The sequence below is a fragment of the Letharia columbiana genome (genome assembly GCF_014066305.1).
Source record: "Letharia columbiana isolate WasteWater2 chromosome Unknown Sc0000024_s0, whole genome shotgun sequence".
NCBI classification, from domain to species: domain Eukaryota; kingdom Fungi; phylum Ascomycota; class Lecanoromycetes; order Lecanorales; family Parmeliaceae; genus Letharia; species Letharia columbiana.
The window spans coordinates 401,533-428,810 of record NW_023501065.1 but is presented as its reverse complement, the minus strand read 5'-3'; the positions used below and the strand labels follow the sequence as shown (position 1 = coordinate 428,810).

General features: G+C 44.0%; 10 protein-coding genes across 10 annotated transcripts; 4 read left to right on the top strand and 6 right to left on the bottom strand.

The window, feature by feature from the left end:
* Positions 1-515: 515 nt before the first annotated feature.
* On the bottom strand, positions 516-878 carry HO173_007428 (uncharacterized protein; the record flags this gene model as incomplete). The annotated part of the gene is made up of 1 exon (XM_037309332.1): positions 516-878. One exon carries the CDS (start codon positions 876-878, stop codon positions 516-518), a length of 363 nt encoding a protein of 120 aa, XP_037163792.1.
* A 21-nt stretch (positions 879-899) lies between these two features.
* Positions 900-1,844, bottom strand: HO173_007427 (uncharacterized protein; the record flags this gene model as incomplete). Its single annotated transcript, XM_037309331.1, has 3 exons — positions 900-1,353; positions 1,406-1,678; positions 1,741-1,844. The coding sequence occupies 3 exons, from the start codon at positions 1,842-1,844 to the stop codon at positions 900-902; spliced, it is 831 nt and encodes a 276-aa protein (XP_037163791.1).
* A 381-nt stretch (positions 1,845-2,225) lies between these two features.
* HO173_007426 (uncharacterized protein) lies at positions 2,226-2,577 on the bottom strand (the record flags this gene model as incomplete). Its single annotated transcript, XM_037309330.1, has 2 exons — positions 2,226-2,336; positions 2,464-2,577. 2 exons carry the CDS (start codon positions 2,575-2,577, stop codon positions 2,226-2,228), a joined length of 225 nt encoding a protein of 74 aa, XP_037163790.1.
* Positions 2,578-3,116: 539 nt separating this feature from the next.
* On the top strand, positions 3,117-4,237 carry HO173_007425 (uncharacterized protein; the record flags this gene model as incomplete). The annotated part of the gene is made up of 5 exons (XM_037309329.1): positions 3,117-3,156; positions 3,212-3,251; positions 3,514-3,899; positions 3,951-4,159; positions 4,217-4,237. 5 exons carry the CDS (start codon positions 3,117-3,119, stop codon positions 4,235-4,237), a joined length of 696 nt encoding a protein of 231 aa, XP_037163789.1.
* Positions 4,238-8,581: 4,344 nt separating this feature from the next.
* Positions 8,582-9,679, top strand: HO173_007424 (uncharacterized protein; the record flags this gene model as incomplete). The annotated part of the gene is made up of 3 exons (XM_037309328.1): positions 8,582-8,762; positions 8,831-9,408; positions 9,563-9,679. The coding sequence occupies 3 exons, from the start codon at positions 8,582-8,584 to the stop codon at positions 9,677-9,679; spliced, it is 876 nt and encodes a 291-aa protein (XP_037163788.1).
* A 581-nt stretch (positions 9,680-10,260) lies between these two features.
* Positions 10,261-12,525, top strand: HO173_007423 (uncharacterized protein; the record flags this gene model as incomplete). Its single annotated transcript, XM_037309327.1, has 1 exon — positions 10,261-12,525. The coding sequence occupies one exon, from the start codon at positions 10,261-10,263 to the stop codon at positions 12,523-12,525; it is 2,265 nt and encodes a 754-aa protein (XP_037163787.1).
* A 1,050-nt stretch (positions 12,526-13,575) lies between these two features.
* HO173_007422 (uncharacterized protein) lies at positions 13,576-14,099 on the bottom strand (the record flags this gene model as incomplete). Its single annotated transcript, XM_037309326.1, has 3 exons — positions 13,576-13,742; positions 13,818-13,913; positions 13,985-14,099. 3 exons carry the CDS (start codon positions 14,097-14,099, stop codon positions 13,576-13,578), a joined length of 378 nt encoding a protein of 125 aa, XP_037163786.1.
* Positions 14,100-14,509: 410 nt separating this feature from the next.
* HO173_007421 (uncharacterized protein) lies at positions 14,510-16,282 on the bottom strand (the record flags this gene model as incomplete). Its single annotated transcript, XM_037309325.1, has 7 exons — positions 14,510-14,973; positions 15,032-15,045; positions 15,108-15,153; positions 15,206-15,282; positions 15,438-15,514; positions 15,620-15,874; positions 16,025-16,282. The coding sequence occupies 7 exons, from the start codon at positions 16,280-16,282 to the stop codon at positions 14,510-14,512; spliced, it is 1,191 nt and encodes a 396-aa protein (XP_037163785.1).
* A 477-nt stretch (positions 16,283-16,759) lies between these two features.
* Positions 16,760-19,343, bottom strand: HO173_007420 (uncharacterized protein; the record flags this gene model as incomplete). Its single annotated transcript, XM_037309324.1, has 5 exons — positions 16,760-17,635; positions 17,689-18,133; positions 18,188-18,338; positions 18,393-19,117; positions 19,174-19,343. The coding sequence occupies 5 exons, from the start codon at positions 19,341-19,343 to the stop codon at positions 16,760-16,762; spliced, it is 2,367 nt and encodes a 788-aa protein (XP_037163784.1).
* A 1,093-nt stretch (positions 19,344-20,436) lies between these two features.
* On the top strand, positions 20,437-22,522 carry HO173_007419 (uncharacterized protein; the record flags this gene model as incomplete). Its single annotated transcript, XM_037309323.1, has 5 exons — positions 20,437-20,787; positions 20,845-21,406; positions 21,469-21,670; positions 21,981-22,113; positions 22,178-22,522. 5 exons carry the CDS (start codon positions 20,437-20,439, stop codon positions 22,520-22,522), a joined length of 1,593 nt encoding a protein of 530 aa, XP_037163783.1.
* Positions 22,523-27,278: the final 4,756 nt, after the last annotated feature.

Below are 27,278 nucleotides of genomic sequence, written 5' to 3'. Positions count from 1 at the left end.
GTTGGTTTTGGAAATGTGCATAAGTTCAAGCGACCATTCCCGCCCAAGGAAAATCACACACTCTCCATATTATGGAGGAGACTTGGCAAGGTCGTGTTGGATTTCTCAAGACTATCTAAAAATGACATGCAATGTCTATCGAATGCAGTCGCTGTGAGCCGCGATCGATCATCTTTAACCTCGGTCTGTACAATAACCTTCTGATACTAGGGCAGTGTTCCATGCAGTACGCGCAACAGTCAAGAATCTTTTTTTCTACTTATGTTCATCAGCCACAAATCTTGTCTCAGACTTGTACAGATAGGGCGGAGGAATGGAAGCAGTAAGGAAGACATCGAGGAAGAGCGTGTTCAATTACCCACAAGAGCAGAAGGCACCTATCTACATCCGGTGTTTGACATGTCAATAGTAACGGGCCGAAGCCCATTTGAAAGGCGGGCCTTCGCCTGGCCGGAAGCTTCTCCTGAGTTACCCTGCTCATACTCTCTTACAAAAAACAGCGAATCTGCATTTGGTTATGTACTTGGCAGAACTGTCAGACTATGTCCCCCATGTGCTATCTCCACTTTTGCTTGTTGGCCACTTCGAATCTCGCCTCTGGTTACCCTGTCGGTCAGACCAGTTGCAATCTGCTTGGAGATGAGGCGATTCAAATGCCTGGCTCCATATCGAGGGTCAAAAGCTTTCTCTGCTAGCCAATTCCTAATTTCATCGTTAAGCGCGAGCACGATGCGGCGGTCTTCAAGCCTAGCCTGCAACTCATTCAGACGGATATCGACAATATCCCTTAAAGTTGACTTAGACAGACGACGGAAGAGATTGAACTCATCTAGTCTGTTGATGAACTCTGGTGGAAATGTTGAGCCTACAACGGCCATGACTGCCTCTTTTGTAGAAGGTTATAGTTCTGACGAATCTTGATGTATTGGGTCAGCAATCACAAGTATATCAGCGCCGAGATTGGACGTTAATACGATGTGGTGTTGCGAATGTCGACTTTGTGTCCTTGTGCATCTGAGAGAATAGCTTCGGTCAAGTACCTGCAGAAGCAGGCTGGCAATATCGCGGTGAGCATTTTTAAATCCATCGAACAGTAGGACAGCGTCTGGTTTTCTCCGCACGGCATCATTGAGTTGCCCAGCGTCTTCGTAGCTTACACGGCCGGCAGGTGACCCCAACGATCTGCTGACCATGTGCTTTTCCTGGAATTCGCTCATGTCAAATCGAATCATGGCAGACTCTGTTGAAAACAGAGAGCTTGCGAGCTTCTTGCTCAACTCATTTTTCCCCACACCCGTGGGTCCAAGCATAAGGAAGGGAGCAATCGCGCGATTGTCTCCGAAGAGCCCTGCTCTTTGAGATCTCACTGAGTTTGCACTGGCAGTCAGGGTCTCGTCTTGCCCACAGATGGATTGCCGTAGTGTCTTCCATATTGACAAGCTTCTCGACTTCTCCAGAAATCAGCTTGGTGATCGGGATGCCAGTCTGACGAGATACTACGGCCTCGATGTCATTAGCAGAAACAGAGTCGTGAAGTATCTCTCCATGTCGGCCTTCTTCTTGAGGCAATTGAGCTTGAAGCTTGGGAATGATAGAGTATCTCAACTCGGAGGCGATTCCATAGTCACCTTGAAGTTTAGAATTTTGGAGAGCCACGCGCGCTTTCTCCAAATCTGACCTGGCGTTCTTTATGGCGTCAATCTCGGGGTTTTCCTTATTCCACAGCCCTGTGAGTCCTACAACTTTTTCTCGTTTGGACGACAGAAATTACTCGGGCCTTTCCGCTTTATGGTTGTGACGTCGCTCTCCTTTCGCAAACTCTCCAATTCGATCTGGATGGTCATGATCTGGCGGTCCGAATCCTAAAAAGGATCAAACTTACTCTCGTGTTAAAGTCTTTGAGCGGATGCTGCTTCATCAACCAAGTCTATGGCTTTGTCCGTTAAGAACCTGTAGCTCAGATACCTGTTGGACATGTTTGCGGCAGCAACAAGGGCGCTGTCAAGTACCCGGACTCCATGATGGACCTCCTACCTCTCCTTTAGACCTCAGAGAATGCTTACTGTCTCTTGCACGCTTGGCTCGTTTACGAGTATGGGCTGAAAACTCCGAGCTAGTGCAGCGTCCTTTTCGATTACTCGGTATTCGTTCAAGGTCGTCGCCCCACAGCATTGGACCTCCCCACGTGACAGGGCAGGCTTGAGTAAGTTTCCCGCATCCAGAGATCACTTTGCCTTAACAAGCCCCAACAGAGAGTGCATCTCGTCGATGAACAGAATCAATACGGGATTGTTTTTTGTCCTACGAGAAAGGATTTGAATGAGGCGTTGGATATGCTGGCTCATGTCTCCGGGATTAGCGTTGCCAGTTCATAATGGTATTTATGAGCCTTGAATCATGTTTACAGAAGAATAGACGTCAGGGCATGTCCCAAAAACACAACACTTGGTAATTTTTGCGTACCGAGTCACGCCCGATGACTGGATCTAGCTTTCCACCTCTTGCCTTCGATGTCAGGTTCACTCCATACTGTTCTAATGCCAATTCCTCTTCCTTCTTACCATTACCTAGGTTCATTCGATAGGTGCCTCCTGGGAGTCGCGGCCGAACGTTGGCGTAAGAACAGTGGTTCGCTCTGCAGAAGGAGACTGGGAATCGCGATTGGGATTCCAGCTGTTGCGTTCTCGGAGTACATGCTTTAGCAGGCCTCAGCCTTGAAGAAGGTCTCAGCGCTGAAGACGGACATCTTCTGCTCTGGGCAAACCAAGCACGACTGCATGCTCGGGGCAGGATCCTCGACAATTGAAATGGTGTGTGACGACACAGTAGGTAGAAAGTGGACATTAAATACTAGTCCAAGTAAACGCTATCGATAATAAAGAGTATCATTTGAATCTAAACCTTTGCCTTGTCCATGCAACCACCAAACCGTGTTGTAAATTGTAATTGGAGTTATCTATTTCCCCGGATTAACCCTTTTCCTTAGCGCCCTTTCGCATATTCACCCTCCACATTTTTTTTGACATTACGGCCTTTGAAGAATAAGAACAGCTTCGATTGGTTCTATCGACTGCACACACTTAAAGGCCCTTACGTCGCACGAAAACAACTACAAGATGGGTTTCACTGACTTCGTTAACGACATGGGTCTTCAGAGTAAGCGATGAAGATTCTTCATAGTACTGTGAAACCTTGTTAACATGTCATGAAGCTTTGGAGTCATGGCTTCGCACAAGGTCCTACATCACCGGGTAAGCTCTCGAGAAGCAGCTCGTCCTGCGTTGAATTCTCGTAGACATACCCTTTCCTTTCCCTTAAGGGCCTTTAAGGGGACTACCTCTTCCTTCTACTTTACCTGATGAGAATACATTGGTCCGTGTTTCTGAGGAGCCTAAGACACTCCTTGTGAAGAGATTCCAAGCGCCATGGGCGCATCTCTCTGACCTAGTTGTTTTGAACGCTGTTCCGATACTGAACCTCTTTTTGAACAGCCAATAGCTAATGATGATCAAGCTACGGTCCATCTCAGGCCGACGTTGCTACATTCAAAGCATTGAAGTCCACGCCCGAGCCAGCTAAATACCCTCACGCCTACCGCTGGTATAAGCACATGCAATCGCATGAGTCTGAATTCGGTTCGCTTCCTGGCGACCCTTCCAAATCACACACCGCCTACGGCCCTGAGCAAAGCGAACTTCCTACCAATCCCAAAGCACCTACTGCCGTTCCTGCAGCCGAAGCCGAGGATGATGAAGACGATCTCTTTGGGTCAGATGAGTCGGAGGATGAGGAGGCTCAGAAGGTGAAAGAGGCAAATCTGGCGGCGTACAAGAAGAAGAAGGAGGGCAAGGTGAAGCCTGCGGCGAAGAGTATTGTCACGTTAGACGTCAAACCTTGGGGTGGGTCTGATGAGTACAATTATGAGGGACTCTAGACTGACATTCTTACAGATGACGAAACCGATATGAAGGCATTGGAAAAGAACATGCGCTCCATTGAGATAGACGGGCTAACGTGGGGTGCATCCAAGCTTGTGCCGGTAGGATACGGCATCAGCAAGCTGCAAGTCAATCTGGTCGTTGAGGATGAGAAGGTCTCAATCGACGACTTGCAAGGCCAGATTGAAGGCGACGAAGATCATGTGCAATCCACTGACGTGGTGAGTTAAATTTGGTCTGTAGAATTTGGATCATCAACTGACAATGGCATACTCCAGGCCGCTATGCAGAAGCTCTAGATAAGGCGATGGAAAATGGTGTAAATAGAAAGCGTTGCTGCATGACCTTGGTCACCTGCCTCTATTCCACTTGTCACATCGACGGTGTCATGAATGGCATCCTCATAGACCAAAACAATGAGCTACAAAAATCAAAAGGCATGCTTGTAGTCACTCATCGAACTTGCTTCGTGTGTCAAGTGGGCTAAGCGCATTTATCATAAAGCGCCGACCCTGAAACGCGTTTTTTGTATACGAGGTCTTTCTGGAGCCAAGAGAACCAAATCAAGCTCTAACTACACTTTATATGCCTATCAGCTCTTCTCTCGACACTTCACTTGGCATTGGGCCCCAACCTGATGCTGATGTTGACCCACACCTTGCTAAAAAGCCTCGGTAATGGCCGTAGCGGGCCCTAGAATTGACAGTAACCTTACACATATGGCCCTGGGAGGAGACCATAGACCGAATCGCTGACGGTGCTCGGCATAAAATTGTGCAAAGCGCCGTGAGACTCAAACTGGCCTCTCCTCAATAACAGCAGAGCTTTAGATATGTTCGTCGCAATTTGCATGTTTCGAGGAGAGGCGTCTGCCGTACTCTCTTCAAATCGACAATTGGAAGGAAGATTGGGCGGCGAGAATGTGAATAATTCGGTGGCTGAAAGGACCTGGAGATATGTTCGTAGTTCTATCTTCCGGCTCAGGACGCATATTGTTGATTGCAGTGGGATGGTCCTATCGGAGAGAACAGATCACTATGTGTGGACATTTCACCCTTGCGCCGGTAGAAGCTTGAGGCTCGAAACATGCTAACAGGGCACTCGCGAAACTCGAGTGCATTAATAAAGTCTGAACGACCACACAAAGCTCCTCAAGGTTACCTGTAATCAGAGGGTGTGTGTCCATCAATTTCGATATCACAATAGAGAACGAACCTCTTCCTTGATCGTTCAGAATTCTTGGATTTGGTTCGCGCTTGCACGGTCAATGGTGTCACATCTCGATCAGAGTTGTACGGCGCGCATAGCAGGAACAGCTAGAATGATTTGATCGGCACCAGGCTCGACATGCCTTGACTGTTTTGTGGAGATCTGGTTGGTATAGATGATAGGACAGGTTGAGAAGGCCGCAGATTCAAACTTCAGCATTGCCACGCTGCCACCCGTTCCGAGCTTGGCTATGAGTACTCTAGCATGCGTAAGCGAGCATCTGTCAACATTCAGTATCGTTTTCTTTCTGGAAATCAGCTCGAATGAATTTGACCGAGAAAATGAAGCTCTAGTTCCAACGCGCACGCACCGAAGGCTTGCCAGGGAACCGCGGTGTTTCAAAGAGAAACACGTGCACACATGTTGGAATTGATGGGAATGATCATACCCTGATCATTACCCTGGCTTCATCCCAGCCTGCTGCTGGGCAAGCGTCAGTTCCATGTTTGTCGGGAGGATGTTGGCGGCTGATGATCTCATGTGCATTAACGAAAAGGGATCGTCAGGAACGCTCCAAACAAATGACTTTAGTCCGAATACTATCCGCAGCCATCACGTTCAACGACCATGATCATTTATTTTGTCATGAGTACTTCAGGCGATGCTACGACTTGAAGATCATGAAGGGATTGGTCTCCTATAACTTGGAAGCCAGATTGGGCCTTCTGACGCCGCTCTAGGTCGCAAGACTAGCCCTCTGCAATCAAGCTGCGCATGTGTTCAAAAATGGTGAAGACGGAGATGGTCGTAGACCATGAGAAAGAAACAATCCATCTCCTGTCCCAAGAGAAAGTACGCCTCAGAGAACGCAAGAATAGAGCAAGGATTCCGGTCATTCGGCCGAAACAAAAGTTTGCGAAAGGCTTAGACAACACTACCTACCTCATCAGTCTCTAGACGCACACCAGGAGAGAATGAATACCGACCAATGCTTCGCTATAAGAAAATGAAGTCTCTGGTGCTACGATACGAACAATAGGCGTTCGCCGACGAAAAACTAGAGATATTAACTTCTCAGCTCCGTGATATGTAGATTATTGTTACTGTTCCCAGGTGGCGTCTGGATAGACCGTATCCCAGATGGACCTGAAGACTATAGCAATATAGGGTTATTAGCCAACGGAGATGAAGACAAAGATGAAGAGTCAGTTGGTGTTCGCTTGATATGAATAGCCCCCTCGGCCTCTTATTAAGCGGAAGCGAAAACTCTAGCAGCAGTCGGTGGCAGTGAGGGGAACGAATCATAAGGCGCACAAGCGCATTCCAATTATTCAGCACACCGGGGGGTAACAAATCGGCCTGGGCTCAAGGAGTCGGGGTTGGACCATGATGAAACAAAGCAGCTACGTCCCGTTACGATACTGCTACCGCTACCGCTACTGTTACTGCCATTGCTACTTCTTCTACTGCTACCAGCCAGTACTGAGATTGGACAGTAGTGCTGCCTTTTGGAGTTGTGTCAGCCGCTAGAATGTTGCATCCGAATGTTCCATCTTCCATCTTCCGTGTTCCATCTTGCACTGTTCCACATGCCACATGCCACATGGTCATGAAAGGATGGTCCGCGTCATCTCCGTCGGATACGGACGGACTTATCGCCGCCCCCGTCTCTACGGAGCCCTACGAGCACGTTGTCGTTCTCGTGCCACTCATCACTTAGAAAAGGAAACAGATGACTCAGACCCTAATTCTGTATTTTGAAATCTCGAGATGGAGATGATGAAGAAATTCATGGTCATACCAATGCCCGGTAGACATAGAGTATTAGCCAATTCGGATCCAGGGGATCAGTGTGGGGATGGAACCATGGAGTTTCAGCCGCACCACATGTTTCATGCACGCTAATCCCGATCTAGGCAACGGAGCAGAGAATGACTCTCTGCACAATGCACATGCTTCTGAAGGGTGAGTAAACCGAGGATGAAAAGGGCACTTATCTGCCACCGCCATTTGGCTGATAAATCCCTGTGGTTTGCTCCGAAGCTCCAATCTCTTTTCCCAGTCAATGCAGCCTTCTCGTGTAATCAGAGGCGAGTCGAGTCACGGGAGGGAAGAATGATGCCAAAGCTCGGAAACCCCGAACGGGCGCCCTATGCGAAGCCCGCACGCAATGGCCCGTTCGATAGTCGTCAAACTCGGCGTTTGGCTTGCGAGGCCAGGATGAATCCTTGGTCCCATGACGATGGTAACTCGCGAACAGCCTTCTCACCTTTTCTGACCGCCATTCCAGGCACCAGGCATTTCGCGCAGCACTGCCCACTACTGCCCACTTTGTAGGAGCTGATAGCCTGATGGAGATTTGTCTGGCTCGCGCCGATTTGATAGGAGCCCATGATTAGATATGCCATTAATAGTAGCCGGGAACCGCTTATTAGTCTTGATTCCACAATGGTGACTAAATCGAGGAAAAAGACCAGTATACGGTTTAGCTCACCTGAGCCCTTACCAGAAGAGGAGACCAAGTCGCGCGATTTGTGCAGCCCTATGGCACGTTCTATTGTTAATCCAAGCTAATATGGTCAAGTGGAACGGCTTGATGCTGGCTTCGCCTAAATCCGCAGTCAAAGCCCCGAGGTCCATAGGGAGGAAAGGCTAATTGTCAAATTGACTGGTGGAGAGTGCGTTGAAATGCATTGCTATTGGTGCATTATGATGTGCATCAAGCAATTTTTGCGACTGCCTGAGGAAGCTTGACCTCCAAGACGGTCAAAGACCGTACCACATGCCGCACGCTGTAACGTTGAGGGCAACGCAACGTTCCCCTCTTCAAGGCGCCCCAAATTTGGCATCATTGGCATCGTTGCCGTCTCATTCGTCCCTGGCCTTCCAGAGTGCCTGGTCCTTGTTATCTCGTGTGCATTCGATTCTGGTAGATCCAGCAGTCCTAGAGTGGTAGCAATCAGTACAGTGCTTGGTAAGGTACCTACTTCTTGTGCTGCTCGAGTTGGAGCTACGTACTTTTAGATACCTACCCTACGGACCCCATCTCGCTACAAGGCTGCAGGCGATGATTAATGTGGGATCGTCGTGGTGCCACGTTCGGGTCGTGCATGAATCATGAAGCACCCTGCATCCTCTAGCATCCTCTCGGTAATTCCATGTGCGTGCAGGGATCATCTATTTGATCCGTTCCCAGCTGCTAGGTACGCAAAAGTAGTGTATCAACGAATAAATACACGGCTCCAATATCCCTCCGCCGCAGCGATTATATTAATACTGCCAGACCTCCCCTCCAAATCCCTCAAACTTCCTAATCACTTCATCCCTCGGATACGCCCGGTACAGACTAACAGGCTTCTCTGGTAGCAGTCCCTGCCTGATACTCACCGCCCACTCACCTCTCCCACCCCCCGCCAGCCTTTCACATGAGAACCATGCAACGCAATAGCAGCTACTCGCTGCCCTACCCAGGCCCAACTTCACCCAAATATTCTTCAAGCCATAGTACCAGCAGTGCCTTCAGCGCCAGCGCCAACCCAAACGAAGACTGGACCAAGATATCAGACCTGGCTGAGCGTCGACGAATACAAAACAGGATCGCTCAACGCAACTACCGTAAGTGTCGCCATCCTCACTCGACCGTAAGTAAGTCAGCTCAAAGATTAGTGCTGAAGAGTGAATAGGCAAGAAGATAAAGAGACGTCTTGAAGATCTCGAACGAAGAGCAGGTTCATCATCAGCCTCACCGGAGCAGTCACACGCAGAGCTAGCGCCCATGATTCAAGAGAGCCACACACATCGGAGGAATGAGGAGGGAGTGAAGCGAAAACCATCGAAACAGGACTCGGCAGCTTCAAAAGGCCGCCGCAGATCACCAGAACCACTCTTGACTCCATACTCGACACCAAAGACCGGCCGTTCATCAAAGTCACCATATCACTACCACAGAGAACTCTCCATCTCCCCTCCACCTTCGTACAACTACTCGTATTCGCTACCCGAGCCCGTTATCCAGGCACCTTATCCACAACATTCGCCCTTCAACACCCTACCTGCACCGTATCCTGACTACTCCGGGCAACCGCAGTACCTCCCGCCGCTCCCGACGACATTGCCTAGCATGGTGCCATACGAGCTTGGACCATCAAAACACAACGGCTTTCTCGACGAGGACATCCTCAGTCAATATGAAACCGGCTATGCACCATTCGCCGGCATAGATCTGCCTATGCAACAGTCCTATCAGGACTCCAATGCTCATGTAAATCATCCCGAGTACAGCTTCCACTTTCAGTCAATTTGCTACTATCCAATGTCTTTTCTTATCTCCTGTTCCAGAAAAAAAGATGTCTCAATTTTCAATGTCTTTTCTGGCCAACAATTCACGGGATCATGACTAACGGCATATCTGACAGACACCGCCCTTGTCGCATTCACATTCATTCGAGTATTCGAGGGACGGATCGCCATCGATGATCTTTCCAGGGACACCGGTCTCGATACCGGATTCACCTCGACTTGTCATTCGGTAAAAGTGGGCAGGATTTCTTTATGGCGGCGGAGTTGGGCGTCTAGGGACTATATAAGGAGAAAATCTATGATATCGGCGGCGCTTGTCAGGCAAAGATCGGTTTCTGGAGCGTGACCAACTGCGACGAGACCGGTGGCCTTTCTCAACTTCCATGTAAAATTTAACCCTTTGTCGTACGACATAGACCATATCATGCGAGCATCAGCTGCGGTTCTTGCCACGGCCAATCACGCTCCCTTGTGAATTGTCCAGAGCGATGTACTCATCGAGCCTTTGGTGCTTCCTATACCGCGCTTGTGTTGTAACGGCCCTTTGCTTCATTGATCGTATAGTGGTGACTAGGGTCCAGCTAGAATGCATGTTCGGCTCTAAAAGTACTGACGAGGGTATTCAACGTGAATCACGGCTGTCGTCCCTTTGCCAATTGCAGCGAGAATTGTGCTCTGGAATGGGGGTACGTTTGTGTGGATGAAACAGCCGAAGAACGGGAAATGAACTTTCGCACTAGCGCTTACACTAGTCACAGAGCTTTTGACTCGTTGAAATTTGAACGATATCTAGTCTACTCGATCATCCTCAAAAATGTTTCGACTGAAGAGGCAGCGGCTCACAACCGATGGCCTTGATCGAGTCACCGCGGCTAGCGATGATGCTATCGGTCTCGACGGAGAAGAATCGCAAGATACCGCCAAGGAACAACGGACAAAACAGCAGAAAGGGCGTTCGTTATTTGTTCGCTCACTACCCGAGGATGCTACATCAGAGAGCTTGACCAACTTTTTCTCCCAATCTTTTCCTCTTAAACACGCAACCGTTGTTATCGACTCAGAGTCCAAGCAGTCCAAGGGGTATGGTTTCGTCACTTTTGCCGACGTCGAGGACGCTCAAATTGCCAAAGACACCTTCAATGGATCTTTGTTCGAAGGCCGAAAAATCAAGGTCGAGCTTGCAGAGCCTCGACATCGTAAAGCAAACCAAGATGGGCTCACTGGTGCTACGAAAGCGAAGGCTCGGCCAGGTCCGCACAAACGTGAAGTGCAGCAGCCATCAAAACTCATTGTGAGGAATCTGCCTTGGACAATCAAGGAGCCAGAGCATCTGGCAATCTTATTCAGAAGCTACGGCAAGATCAAACACGTCACTCTGCCCAAAAAAGAATTGGGTCTATCAGCTGGGTTTGGCTTTGTTATACTACGGGGAAGGAAGAACGCAGAGAGGGCTTTGGAAGGTGTTAACGGGAAAGAGGTTGACGGAAGGACACTGGCTGTGGATTGGGCCGTGGAGAAGGAGGTTTGGGAGACAATGCAAACTGGAAGTACGGGACCAGAGACTCCGGACCGAGATGTAAATGCCCCCCCAGTGGAGGAGCATGACGAAAGCGTCAAATCGGAAGATAGCCACCACATCGATGTCGAAGACATTCCACAGAGTGATATCGAGCGGTCTGCTTCCTCGGTTCGCGAAGATAGTCAACCCACGTCGATGGAAGACAAGGACGTCGACGAGGGTTCGGTAGCGCGGACGAAGGACAGCAGCACTTCGACTCTGTTCGTACGGAACCTCCCATTCACCAGCACAGATGAAGTGTTGACAGTTCATTTTGAGCTTTTTGGCCCTGTGCGGTATGCAAGAGTAGTCCTCGACCATGCGACTGAACGACCGAAGGGTACAGGGTTCATCTGTTTCTACAACAAAGAAGACGCGGATTCTTGTCTTCGAGAGGCTCCTAGGATGCAGCTCACGCTAATTCCAGGGAGCACAACGACCAAAGGCACAGGTAGTTCCTCGACAAAGCAATCCTTACTCGAGGATACGAGCCTGGACCGTTCCGGACGGTATACAATGGAGGGTCGGGTGCTCCAACTGTCTCGAGCAGTAGATCGCAACGAAGCTACGCGACTTACATCTGCCAGCAGCAATGTACGAGATGCCCAAGATAAAGATCGAAGGCGATTGTATTTGCTCTCAGAGGGCACTGTACCCTCTAATACCCCTCTTTATGGTCAGCTGTCGCCGTCCGAGATTAAAATGCGAGAGGACAGCGCAAAACAGCGCCAATCGCTCATTAGAAGCAACCCTACGCTCCATTTCAGTTTGACACGTCTGTCTATTCGTAATCTGCCACGTAGCATAACTTCTAAGGGTCTCAAGGCCCTTGCGAGAGAAGCTGTTGTCGGCTTCGCAAAAGATGTCAAAAGTGAGCTACGAAAGCAGTTATCGAAAGAGGAGCTCTCACGAGGTGGCGAAGAGATGAAGCAAGCCGAGAAAGCTCGAAAAGCGAAAGGAAAAGGCATTGTCAAGCAGGCCAAGGTTGTTTTCGAAGGCAGGGAAGGGAGCAAGGTAACAGAAGACAGCGGCGCCGGTCGAAGCAGGGGCTATGGCTTCATTGAATATTCCTCACATCGGTGGGCTCTAATGGGGCTTCGGTGGCTGAACGGGCACGCAGTGGGGCCTGCAAAAAACTCCGACGGTACGAATGATAAAGAGAGAAGGAAGCGGCTGATCACAGAGTTTGCGATCGAAAATGCCCAAGTAGTTGGAAGACGGCACGAGAGGGAGACAAAAGCTAGAGAGAGATCAAGACTCGTTTCTGAGAAACGGGAAAATGGGGAAATTCCAAACATTGTGTCAAAGCGTTTGTCCAAAGACCAATTGATGGCTAAGACGCGAAAAGGTACGAAGAGGAAGCGAGTATCCAACCCAAAGTCTCTTGTGCAGGATCCTACACCAGAAGGCCCGAATGCCAACGCAGCAAGCGATGAGTCGGGAAAGTTCGCAAAACGACAACAGATAATCGGAAGGAAAAGAATGATGCGAAGGTCTAGAAGTCAGGCAGTATCTAAGTGACGAGTAGCGTTCGCATCATCAATTGTTGATTGAAAGATGAAGGTGGACAGACGAAATGAAGCAGTCAATTCTCTCAGCTCGCACATAGCGAAGAATTTGAAGGCCGCAATCTGGTAAAGCAGATACATGTGTTTGTAATCGAAGTTACGAGTAAGGCCGTATTGCTCAGCGTGCGATCTGGATTGAACCGTGCAGTACCGATACCTGAGTCACTTGCTCTTCCCCATGGAATCTCTTCCAAGAGATGTGATCAATCTCCACAACAGTTCCTTCCTTTCCGATCTTCACGGCGTGTGCTTGTCAAAGCTGGCATCTCGATCATGTAAACAGATATATACCAATAATGTGACATGTCTTTGGTGCAGGGGATTTGTCCCATCCGCGTGAGTGTTGCAATGACTGACAACATTATTTCGGGCAATGCAATGGAGCTCCAGCTATGCCCGCACTGCCTTAGTTTACTGCTTGCTCTCGGCGGAGACATATTTGGACGCGTTCTGCAGGAGCTTTACGCGACAGCAGGCCCAAGGCTGGAGATGATACGGACACCTGAGCCGTGACTATCAATAGGGAACAGCGTTCGATGAGCCATCCCTGGTTGCCTGAAGAGCTACCTGCTTCCCAGGAATAACAGATCATGCGTCCTGCTTTCTCGATACTCGATGCCGGCCAACCGCAGGCACGTATGCATCTCGCACTCGCACGAGCGACAGCTAAGCCATGCTGGTTGCTGCAGAATCTCGTCGATCTCAACCACGGATCGTTTAGATGCAAACATCCACTCGCGTTGATGCATGCAGCCTAATAGGGATGTGGGGGCCAGCACGAGGATCTCCGAACTCGGGGCTTCCACGGATGAGGCTCTCGAGTCTCGAGGCTAAAAAAAAATGTCGAACCGCAGATGACCGGAGACTGATACGAGCGGGGCGTTATTTTTGCGGGAAATAATCCGCCAAGCCTTTTTCACTATCACATTGACAGAGTAAACATAATCGTCAAAGCGCAATCGTGCTGCACAACGGGGCGTTGTATTTCGCGCTTCTAGACCATTCAGAGCTGCACCTTGCCCACTATGTTGTATCGCTTGCTGAAAAATGTGTACCAATCCTTAAGGACACCTTTCTCCTTCTCCGGCAAATCCTGCCACTCAGGTCTACAGTCCTCAGGCTTGAGTGAAGATTGAGCGAGGGCTCGTGAGGCATCTCTTCCGGCAAACACTGGGATTCTGGTCAGCTGTTGAATTTGTGTCGGCAGAGGATTTGGAAGCTCAAATCGGAACGGCGTGTCGGTACCATTGTATGGGTTCTTGGGAGAGTAGGCTGTGTTGCTGGAGACATCGAAGACCGTGCCCATGATGGCGACGTACGTAGGATACGAAGAGTCGGTGCCTGTCCCATATTCCGTTCAATTAGCCAAAATTAGGTCCCATTTCCGCAGATGCGGTATATAGCAGTCGTACCGTCACACTTGGCGAGGTCTTCAACCCTGATAGGCTCATCTCTGGGCGGGTTGAGCTTTGGGGGATCTTTAGGAGCGAACCTCTTGGGCTCTTCAATATACCCTGTTTCAGCCATGGCGGATGCTTGCGGCGATGTTGATGACTGAAATAATTAGAGGGTTGCTTGACTGCGCACTGACTTTCCTGAAGCTGGTGTTCGTAAATGATGAGTCGTCAATATTTGGGGGGCTACAAGTGCGTGGGGTGTGGGGAATGTCATTGTGAGCTAATTTCCTTATCGATAGGTATGCACTTACGCCCCACTTAGCGGGGCTACTGGGGGCCAAAAATAAGGTACCTAGGTCATCCTTAGTGGCTACGGACTAAGATACGGAGCTCCTCGTTCTACTGGTTAAGAATGTGCCTCGGCGGTGGACAAGTAAAGTGCTCAACTTCCCCCAAAATCCCTAGAATTTTGGCTATGCTTGGCACTAGAGAACTAAAAAGTCCGACTTGCCATCTCGTCTGGATATGCCCACGACGACATCAAGGTGCCTTGACCGGCTTTTGCACCATCAACGTCAGCAACGAATGGACGATCTCCGCTGCAGCCAATACTGTTGTTTCGCCTGGATTGTCGTAGATCGGAGCAACTTCCACAACGTCTGCACCGACGACGTTGGTGCCTTCGAGACCGTCCAAAATAGAAAGCAGCTCCCTTGTTGTCCATCCTCCAACCTCTGCTGTTCCAGTCGCTGGTGCAAAGGCAGGATCAAGCACGTCAATGTCGACGGATATATAGACCTTAGTATTACCCACCCTTTCCCTGAGTCTCTTGATCACGCCGTCCACGCCAATGCGGTCAATATCTCTGGCCTTGATAGTATCAAAGCCGCAGCGCAGGTCGTTGCGTATGTCTCCCTTACGTCTTATCAAAGGTGCTCTGATTCCCGCGTGGATGGACGAGTTTTGTATCAAGCCTTCCTCATACGCAATGTGGAGGAAGGTTCCTACAATTTTGTTTGAGTTGGCATCTTGACGTCCTGGATTCCACAAGGGAGGCTTTACCGTGATTTACGCCACTGGATTGCTACTGATCAGCCGAGGGAGGATCTTTTGAGGCAGCCTTTGGAAAGAGGCTTACGCATATTGTGACAAACCTCCACCCAAAACATTCGGATCCCATGTATCTGCAATACAATATATTTAGCATCATTGAAGCATTTGGATGAGGCTATCTACCTAAATGGGAGTCAAAATGAATGACTGAAACTGCGCCCCATCGCGACGCCGCAGAGCGAAGCGCTGGAAGTGTGGTACTAAGGGGTCTCGACCTCAGCTTTTCTGTCTTAATGTAGCAATCCTGCTTCGAGACAGTTTCAGGTAGAAAAAAGCAGCTGATACCATCTTCACATATGGCTTGGGGCTTCAATGGTGGTACTCATTTGGAAGAAATTGATCCGATAATACATACGTATGATCTCCTCCTAGCGTAATGATACGAGGTATCAAGGACTTCTCTATTGCCTTAGCCTCTCGACCGGAGACAACCTTTGGCCATGCATCCACATGTAAGCAATGTGTTGAAACTAGTAGCCGAAATAGCGTTACACCTCAGACTTGTGCTGAATGAGACATTGAGAGTTGAGCTCTTACCTTGTGTGCCTTGTCCAGCTGCTTCAAGGCAATGGTATTGTCAAGAAAGGTTATGGGGGCATCTCCACAGTCTAAGATCTCAGCCCAGCTCTTATAAGAATTCTCCCCTGTCAGGCTGGTCAATTTTGGCAGGATCGGGTGAGGTGGGAAAGCCTCACCGGTATATATGCTCCAAGCAAAGGATGCAGACATTCGGCGAGAACCCCGTCGAATACCAGTGGGTCCAAACCGAGCTCCTGGTCTTGCAGTCACGGCCTTTTGGATGTTAGCCAATATATCCTACTCGCAACCCACCACCCTGATGTTCTGCTGTTTCACGATTTCGATGCATGTATACACATAGATAATACTCTGGTTACGCTGCTGCCTCCGTATCATGAGTAAAATTCGATAAGGAGTACTGACTGTGTCGAATGGTGCCCCCATAATGGCGATATCGTATGCGTCCACATCCGAATCGCTGAAACAATTGGCGTATGGCAAATTCGCAAAAGTCATTAGGCCAGAGAAATCGCTACCAGTTGCGATATCGACGTCGTCATCGTTAGTCAGGGGCTGTTGAAGTCTTTTGATGCCGGAGACTGTTGGGAAGTTGATGTCACGAGTATCAACAGAGAATGGCAGCAAGAGAAACGTCGCGTGCAAAAATACAGCTCCAAACATGATTTCAATAGGAGAGAAAAGGGTCTTTTCAGCGAGGCAATGTAAGTAGAAATAAAGCAGAACTTGTTTTCTAAAACAATCAAAGTACAAGGGGGAGGCCAAGTATCCAATGGCAGCATCGATACCTCCTGAATGTGATTGCTTTAATACTTTAGTACTTAAGAGACCTGAAATTATGCGTCAAGTAGCCGCGTTTCTGCTAAGGAAGCGCCAAGTGGGATGACTATTAGCCATACAACACATACCCTACACTTGAGTAACGTAGAGTACGCGCACTCCTACAACGGCCGCAAGGGGCTTCACAAAATGAACTTGGAATCACTGTTACTCACGACAAGCATTTAAAAAAATGCCCGGTGGGGAGTACGTACGGGGGTCGAAGGCTTGTTCAGAGATCGTTGTTTTCTATCTTACGTTGTAAAGTTGCGTGGTATAGGAACAATTGAAGATCGGGTATACGCAACCAGCTCACATAAATCAGTCCTCAAACAAAATTCCATAGGGAGACAACGATTTGTAAGTCCTTCGGCCAGATGGCCTGCCACCCATGCCTGTCTCTCTCTCAGCACCAGATCGTCCGGGCATGTTGATGGGTGCCTTCTGTGCACCGTCTCCGTCAAAGCTAGGGCGCCCAGCAATCTTCACTTTCGGCTGCATGGTGTTTTGGATTGGCGAAATAGCGCTACCTTGACTTGCGGGCCTACTGTCCGCGCCTCCAATCGAGGTTCTGCTTTCCTGGGCAACAGAAATGCGTCGATCGCTGCTTGAGGTGACAGAATATGCTCGTCCAGCAATCTTTGGCTCCGGCCGAACCACGAGAGGCTGTTGAGCTGAAACACCCATTTCTGACGGCTGCCGGAGCATCGGCCGCCTTGGCCTGGGCCTTCCAATCTCGTCGGAAATTATGGACTCAGAGGTGTCGCTCCATATGCTGGTAGAAACGCCACTAAGATTGCCCCTGTGTCGTTTTTCGTCCGACGGTAGGGCATCTGCCGTATGGTTTGACCCTTGCCGGCTGGCACTACTCGTCTCTTGTGGAAACTGTTCGCGCTCTCCCTCCCCGTCATCTTCATCGTCTACAAGGATCACCATCCAGACTCCTATGGTATCGTTGACGCCTAGAAGCGGGGTGCAGTGAATCCATCGAGCTCGAGATTTCGTGGCGGTCTTGGATACCCACTGTACCTTGGCGGTAACTTTCCTGCCAACTTCAAGAGCATGAGCAAGGTCGCCGCGGACCCGACTACTGCCCCCAATCCGACTCAGCAGAGGTGACTGGAGGATTCCAGGTATCCGCAGATCAGGCGAGGCAAACAGGATACGGAGTGATGGATACGGTCGAACCAGAAGATACTGAGATTATCAGCGAAACTGCCTAGACATCGTGCTCCGTACCAGGTACTTACGGTTTTATAGTAGCCCAGAGGTGGAGCACTTCCCTGTCCATTGAGTTGAAAACTATCATCTAGGTCTGTAAGAGGCGTTCTAGACGTTGAATCATCATCTCGCTGCCTTTTCTCCGACTCTGTATAGATGAAACCCTCTTCAGACTGAAGCTGTTGACGCCGTCTTAGCGTAATCAGCTGTTCCAGCTCTTGCGAATTGAACGCTTCGCTCAGTTGCTCGAATTCGTCCCGTTGGAGAGTCTCTTTCGGGATGTCTCGATTCGTCACATGGCTTCGATGCTCGTTGTTGCGTTCGACGATTTTCTTTAAAGTTGCAAGCCCCGTACAGTCGTTGACAAGACCAGTGATATCAACTTGAGCGCCAAGGTAATACCTGACCTTGCCAGATTGATCACGCAAGGGTACACACATGATGAGGTTAATGAAAGGCGATCCATCCTTGCGGCTGCATCACAAGGACAATTAGATTGTAGGGGGTTTCTTGTTGAAGAATACTTACTAATTCAGTAGGACTTCGCAGTGTTCCCGCTCAGCATCAAGGGAGGAACGAAAGCGAGAAATCCCAAACGGGCTTGTTCTTGCTCCTCCCAGTGTGCGGCAATTGCGCCCAAGGAATTCAGTCCTCGGATATCCTGTCATTCTGTGGAATTCTACAAATTGTTAGCTAGTTTGACAACAATGGGTAAGTTAGGCGCGGGGATCACCTTCGGAAGTGAAGACGATTGGATTGTCTGGACGAGACGGATCTGAGAGCACGAAGACTTCAGCCAGGCCATCCGCAATGCCGGGCGATCCCGGATCCTCCTTTCCAGTGACCCTGTCTACCAATGCCACGTCAACTGTCCGAACATAAATATATGCGATGAATGCTGGTAGATCGTCTTTTACGAGAACATCCAACGCTCGATCAGCCTTGTCCTCCATGACCCAAGCCATTGTGGCGCTGTTGGCTTCTGAGGTAAAGGCATGACCAGGGATCGGTTCAAGGCCTCTGATGATAGCCTCTGCATATCTGATAGTTTTCAATGCTTTGACGGCATCAAGATAGTAAGCGAGTATAGGAACAGAGTCTGGCCGATATGTGCGCAGGAAGTCAGTGAAGTTCAAAGACAATGTAGAGTCTGCAAGGATCAATTGAAGATGCTCGCGAGAGAAGAGCAGCTCCGAGCGCTTCTCCAGAGGCGCGATTGATTCAATCGCATTTTCGTTATTATCAGGGGGGTCTTCCAGAGAAAAGTCACGAGTTTTGGGTTCTTCGCTCTCAATTGAGGCAGCGAGACCGCGATCGGAGCTGCGCCACGGCCTGACAGTATTGAGGTCGTCATCCAATTCCGCTATAGGTGATAATGGGGGTGGGCTGTCCGTCTCGCAGGGTTCTGAAGAGACGTGTGGAGCACCGAAAGGTGTAGCCTCAGATGTCGAATGTTGTCTGCTGTTCATTGAGCATTTGCGATACGGCAAGACAGTTCGGAAAAGAACACGTACTCGTCTAGGCGTACCAAAAACGCCGTGGCAGCGCTGCGATTGGAAGGATTGTAAAAATCATATTTGGAAGGATCGAAGCCATCATCGTTCTTGAGCCCATAGTCCACGCCTGGGGTTGGGACTTGGAGTACATGGCCATTGATTTTGTGTGTCATATAGTTATTGGCCATGAGCGGCAAAGAAATCTAGTATGAAGGTAAAGCCATGCAGCGTACGCGCAGCCCGCTCAATCTTCTAATATCGCAGCTATACACGAGTGGTAAAGTAAACACGGACTTGACTGAGGATTAGGTTTTGTAAGCTTTTTTGTGGAAAATGACGCCAGATGGCAATTGAAAATGGAATAGTGATATTTCAAATAACAATCATGATGACAGAAGAATATCTATTAACGTAGGAAGACTGAAAGGGAAGAAGTGGAAAAGAAAATGAAACATCCAATTATTCTTTTTTCCATCCTCGTATTATCATACGGTATTATTATTATCGCAAGTCGTGACGCAAATCGACCGAGGGGTCCAACAGAATAGCAAATGACAAATTGACAATGTACAAGGGAGCATTCCTTAGGCTCTAAGCTAGCAATTTAGGAGCTTGGGCGTTGAGTGATTAAAGTAACAATGCACCAGGCGTCACTGTGCCGTGGGGTAGGAACCAATGATAAAGAGGAAAGGCATGGATTTGGTCTGAATGACATCGGAGCAGAGCCCTTAGGGCCCCCTGTTTTGAGGCCCTTTGGGGAATGGTCGTGAGGCTCGCAAGCTTGACTTTCCTGGGTTGACCCATGAGCTTGCGCCATACAGTGTAGCTCATCACACTGCCGTTGCATGTAGGCATGCATGGTAGATCATCGCCGGGCCAGGATCTCGAATCGTTTTTTTGAATCTCGATGCCTCGATGGCCTTTCGATCGTGTCCTTATAATTAATGGCCAAAGGAAACTTTGCCGAAGGTCAATGATCATCGGGAACGCAAGCTGATTGGCTGGGAATGGGGGGGAAATTGGACATTGGACCCTTCATCTGTTCAGTCTGCACCATCTCGCAAACTGTACCCGAACCCGTAGCTTCTGCCACAGTGAGCTATGACCGAATATGGCCTTGGTCAAATTGGATGCCGAGTGCGATATGCATCCCGGTCACATCTTCTGGCAAGTCAAACCGTCAGAGAAGCAGAGAAATTTAGGGAAACAGCCGCGGCTCTTCCATAAACCCTCGCTTTTCAGGCAAATGCCATTCTCTTGGATCAAAGTTTACCGGTGACAATGTCTTTGGTAACGAGAGAAATGGCTGCTCAAAATGGAAAATTGAATGGCGACTTGAAGCAAAGTGACGACCGACTCCCCATCGAGCGTGCAGGCAATACTCAGCTCGCGCAGCGCAAAGGCTCATACAACAACAAGGGAGACGAGTTATCGCGAGACTACAACCCGCCGCCCTCCTCCTACTCCGTTCCCAAACAGCATGGAGGCCTCGACAAGAGCGCAAACGGACTGGCCGACTTCTTCAGTACCGAGGTGTTCCAGATTGTCTTACACAATCCCACCACTGCCCATCGTCTTCTCAAGTTCAGTCAAGCTCGCATGTGTGGGGAGAATATGGAATTCTTGGAGAAGGTTGGTGCTGCCGCTCTTCCACTGATTTGCCTCGCTTATGGTGGTGAATCTGCGTAGGTGGACCGTTACAATGCCCTCTTGGACGAGTTGACGACCATCATGACCGATATACATTACTCCTATACGGCAACCGAGGCGCCCAAACAGCTAGGCATTCATGTGAACTTGATGAGACGGATGAATGCAGACATCAAAGCAAGCACCATGTCAACTCTACCGTCCATGGAATCGATATTCACAGAAGCACAAGACAGCGTAGAAAGTATCCTGAGAACTGCCGTCTACCCACGCTTCGTCAAGTATCAGATGACCAACAGCGCTTCCAAAGCCTTGTCTACCGACCGCAGCAAATACCAAGGTCTTGGAGACTGCTTCTGTTTAACAGACCCGAACAAGGCTGACAATCCCATTGTTTATGCATCGGATGGATTCGTTTCTGTGACCGGCTACTCAAGGCCCGAAGTCGTTCCACGCAACTGCCGATTCCTTCAGGGCAACTACACAGACCGAACCGCAACGAAGCGACTGAAGGCCTCTATCGAGGCAAGGGAAGAGACTGTGGAGCTTTTGCTCAACTACAAAAAGACAGGAGAGCCGTTCTGGAACTTGCTTTACGTTGGTATGCGTCCCTGCGTTTGTCCCTTGTCGCGGCATGATCCATTCGGCTCACATAAAGATCAGCGCCTTTGTTCGATGCGGAAGGCAACTTGAAATTCTTCATTGGCGGTCAAATCAATTGCTCGACGACCATCCGTAGCAACACCGACGTTCTGAAGATACTCTCCATGTCTGACGATCCAGAAGACGACAAGGAAGCTGCTCAGTCGGTAAGAAGCATCAAGCCAAATAAGAGGAGCTTTTTCGGATTCTCAAGGAAAGAGAGGTACGTTATCTCCGTATGGCTCCTTCCCATTCATGACTTTGTTTTGAGGCGTAGGACATGTTTCGAAAGCAGTGGGCATGTATTCCCGTTCCCTGTGCTCTGTATCATTTTCGTCATCTTTTTTGACCCACTTGGTCTTGGGTCATAAACAGGTTTCTTCCACCTTCTTCATTCTGCGTTCTAGACTGGTGACATGACTCGAGTTTGTGTCATACTTACGATTCCCTCTTGTCGTTCTGCTTTTTGAGCTCGTCGCGAGATACGACTCTGTTTTGTTCAAAGGACATGCTGACCCCGAAATTCTCATCAGCGTTCCTCAGCTTCCTTCTAGCACCAAACGTGTAGAGGTGCGTGGGGACGGTATGGAGCAGGGACTACTCAAACAAATTGAGAAGATGAACTTCAGGACTCAGATGGAGGTTTTCTATACTGCGTATTCGAAGGTACGTCTTTTCAATATCCCCCGACACTTTTATCTTGCCTATGCCTGGTATTGACATCTTGCAGTACCTAGTGGTTAAATATGACAGCTTCGCCATCTCGCACTACTCGCTCGGCATTGTAGATATTCTGGGTATAACCAACAGCAGCAGCCACGGCTTTGTTGGTAGCAACATATTCAAATTCTTGGCACAGCACACGACAGCGTTGCCACGGGAATACAAATCAAAGGTGAAGGATGCCTTGAAACACGGCCAGGCCATCTCCGCAAGCGTAAACCTATTCACGCTCCGATCACTGGAACGTTCCAAAGGAGATGACAAATTCTTCACGCACTGGACACCTTGTAAAGATGAGCGCGGGGTTGTTGCCTATGCTGTGGTGACGCTGAGCTCTACCCTGTACGAGTGAATTTCTGTCATATACCCCTTTCTGAGCATTTGTTATTTTCGGGTCGGGTTTCCAAACCCAACGATGATATAAACAGGGGAGGGCTAGGCGTAAAGATTTTAATTATTTAAATTAAAAAATAATATAAATAAGAATATAGAATTTAATTATACGACTATTAAATGTTAATTAATAGAAGTATATATCTTAAAGAAAATATACGATAATTCGATACTTAAGATAATAATTATATTTACTAATTAAAAAGATATAAGATATTCTATAAGATATTCTATATTAAGTAATATTATATTATCTTCGATAATAATATAAATAAATTTAAATATTATATCTTTTTTTTAATATAAATTCGAAATCTTAGCGATATATATTATAAGATAATATATTTATAATATTATATTATAAAATAATATATATATAAGATATCTCGATTAAGATATATAGAATATAATAAAAAGCTTAAGACGTTATTTATAATTATTATATTTACTTAAGAAGTTATATTTAATAAAATAAGATAGATATATAATATCGTAATACGATTAATAATAATTTAAGCGATAGCGATATAGTATATATCGAAGGAATTAAAAGAAGTTTAAGAAATATATATAGAATATTTAAAAACGATTTGAAATAACTATTTTAGAGGAGTTATAGAAATATAGAAAGTAATTAATATACGCGTTCTAGAGATAGAGATAGAGATTTCTTCGATATAAATTATTTTAAATAAAATAATTCTTGAAAGTTAGATTATAAGAGAAATATATTTAATAATTAAAAGAAGTAATTTTTATATTAAAAAAAATAAAAAATAAAGATAAAGATATAAAATAAGAGAGATTTTAGCGAAAAAAAAGAAGTTAAAAATTTTAAAAGTTATAGAGCTCGCTAATTAAAATATAATAGAAAATCTAAATTAAATTTAATATACTCGAAAAGTATAAAAGTTAATAAAAAAATTATTAGAATTATTATTAATAAAAGATTTTTAAATAAATAAGAATACTAATATAATAGAAAAAATAAAAATTAAATTAAAGATCTCTTTATTAAAATCTAATTAAAGTTAAAATTTCGCTTTTATTTAAATACGTATAAGAAAAATTAAATTCATATACTTTCTCTATATAAATAAAGTATTAAAGATTATTTTAAATAGTTATATATATAATTAAAGAAAAGAAAATATTAAATATATTCTAATATTTTATTTAAAATAAATAGAAAAAAAATCTTAATAAGAGAGATTAAAATTAGCGATATAATAGCTATATTAAGATTCTTAAAAGAGATAAAAGCGATTACTAGATATATTACTTAAATAAGACTTTTAAATTAATATTTATTTACGAATAAGGACTTATAAATTAAATTCATAACCACTTTTTTTTAATTAGGACTATCGAGTAAATTTGATAAGCGGTCTTTAATGAGCGATATTTGAATTCCTTACGCTTTAAATTTAGAAATTCTTTTTCTATCTAAAAGCCCATATTTTATTCTATAATTTAAAAAAAAGATCTTAAAATTTTAATAGAAAATAAAAAAGTTATTCTATATGTTAATAACGTATATCTATTTTTTTAATAAGAGAGCTCGAGAGAGCTAGCGAGCTAACTTAGCCGGTCTAACTAAAGAGCGTAGCGAACTCGAATTTATAATTGGCTATATATATAAATTCAAGGTTTTTAAGCTTAGCTCTATCTTATTCTTTTATATATACTAATTAATATATAAGTTTAGGTCTATAAATTAAATTTATAGAAAGTAACTAATTTTTAAATCTAATTTCGAGATTGAATTCGACTCTCGAAGAGTAAAAATATTTTAATTTAAAACTTACTTAAAATTATAAGATCGAACTTAATAATTCGTAGATTATTTAAAAGTATAAATTACGCTCTATAATTTAAAAAAAAATTAAAAAAATTAATAGAAAAAGAGAAGTTATATGATTAATAAGTTTTTAAAAAATTAATTAACTTTAAATTAATTGAAATTTAATTAATAAGAAATTAATTTTCATATTATTAATAATTCTTTCATATTAATTATTATTATTTTTAATTTTTCAATTTATAGAATTTCTATTAATTCTACGAATTTTACGCATTTTATAATTTTACAATTTTTACAATTTTACGATTTTTTAGCGAGGGAGATTTATGAATTCGAACCGAGAAGGGAGCGGTATAGTTTCGAATTTTATTGAAATTATTACTACTCGACTATCTAAGCTTATATAAAAGATTATTCTTAATAAAGTAAATAAGTTTTTAATAAGCGATATTTGAAATCTTTATCTTAAAATATCTTAAAGATTAAATTTAATAATTTTTAATTTATCTAAAAGCTTATATTACGTTCTATAATTAAAAAAATCTTAAAATTTTAATAAAAAATAAAAAAGTTATTCTAAAATCGAATAATATATATCTGTTTTTTAATTAGGGCTGCGGGCTATTAACTATCGAGTAAATTTAATAAGCGATATTTAAATTCTCTACTTTTAAATATTTATAAGACTAAATTTAGAAATTCTTCTTTTATTTAAAAGCCTTTATTTATTCCGTTCTATAATTTAAAAAAAAAAAACAAAATTCTAATAGAAAATAAAAATGTTATTCTAGAATCAAATAATATATATCTAATTAGAGCTATTCGACTATTATTATAGTCATAGCTATATCTATTATTAAAGAGACTTAATACGACTTAATATAGCTTAACACTTAATATAACTTAATACTCGCTAACTATAGCTTTCCTTAGAAGAATTATTATACTTTTTATTATTAAAATATTATATTTATAATATAATAATTAATAATAATATTAATATTTAACTATTATTTTAAATCGAGATTATTTTAATAATAAATTAATCGATAAAAATCTTAAGAGATTTCGAAGTATATTAATCGCTTTCGCTTATATTTATTCTATTATTTTAAACTTCGCTATTTTTAAAATTATTTTTTATTAATTTTTAATTATAATTATATTATATTAAAAAATTTAAAAAAAAATATATTAATTTTTTAATTTTTTAATTAAGCTAGCTTTAAATATATAAATAATTAATAATATTCTAAAACTATTACTTTAATTATATAAACTTCTAAATATAAAGTTATCTTAAAAGAATTTAAATCTTATTAATCTCGCTAATATTTATATTATTAAATATCTTATTAAAAATAATTTTAAATTCTCTTAATTATATACGAGTAAAGACCTATTAAAATTCGAATTACGTAACTCTTAGCGTTTTAACGATTACGTAATATAGTTATATAATACGCCTTAGCGTATTTATATCTAATCGCTCTTTTCTTTATAGTAACTCTAGAGTTAATATAACTAAGTATTCTATCTTTATTATCTAATAATTATTTTAATAATAATATAACTTATCGCTATAGCTACGATTATCTTTAAATATTTATATCTATTATAATAGAGATAACTATAATTATAAAAGACTTTATTAATCTTCTTAATATAGAAAATTTCTATTTTAAAATAATTATTTTAGATTTAAATAGCTATAATTCGTTATAATTTAAAGATTAAAGGCTATTACTTAAGCGCTCTTACTTTTTATTTAAAATAATATAAAGTAAGTTAAGATATATTATATCTAGCTAAAACTATCGAAGTCGCTATATAATTAATTAAATTAAATTATTATTAAGATCTTTAAAATATTATTAGCTTTTCTATATAGAATACGCTAAATAAAGAAATAATATATCTTTATTTATATATTATAAATACTAAAGAATTAAATAGCGAGTATTTAGACTTCGTATTTATTTAATTATAAAATATTTATAATAAAGGTTAAAAATTAGTTATTTTAATTATCGCTAAGAGAAATATAATTTAAAAAAAAATCTTAGTTTTAACGTTAATTACGTAATTCTTAGCTATCGCTAATAAAGATATATTAATTAAAAAAATAAGAATTTTAATTTTAAAAGCGAAAGAGGAAAGAAATCTCTATTATTATAAAGAAGTCTCGATATAAATACTCGCCTTAGAGATAAAATATTTTAATAATAAGTAAATAATCTTACGATTAATCTTAGTCTCGAATTTTAATTAAGTTAATTTTAAAGAAGATAATTAAAGTTTTTAACTATTGAAAGTAGAAGGTGAAATACTTAGTTAATTAGATTTAACTGCAGAGAGTATTACGAATATATATATCGTTAAGCCTCGATAAACCTTCCTTACCTCGGCAAACCTTCCAACTTAGTTAGATAACACATTTCGACACTCTTATATACTCGAAATGTAGCTCGAATCAAATAAGTACCTTAGAGGGCCCACCTGTGCATAAGACTGAAAGTGGACGATCTATATAAGGAAGGTTAGTCGAGCATATCTGTCCTAAATCTATCCGAAATCTATTAGGCTTCTCGAATCGCTTTCGAAGTTTATTAGTATTATATCTTATATAATAACGTCTTTAACTAAATAGTATATTAATACGATATTAAATAGAATATATTATTAAGATATAATTTTGAAAAGTATATTATTAAATATTATTATACTATTTTTTATTACAATACTAGCCCCTTCGGCTATCGCATATATATCGCGTATTACTAGGGCTAGTAATTACTAGCCACTATTAGCCACCTATTTTATATATATAAATATCCGTATATCCCATAAATCAAAAATCAGTCTTTCAGTAACAATCATTTAATTTCTAATATGTCTGATATCCTACTTT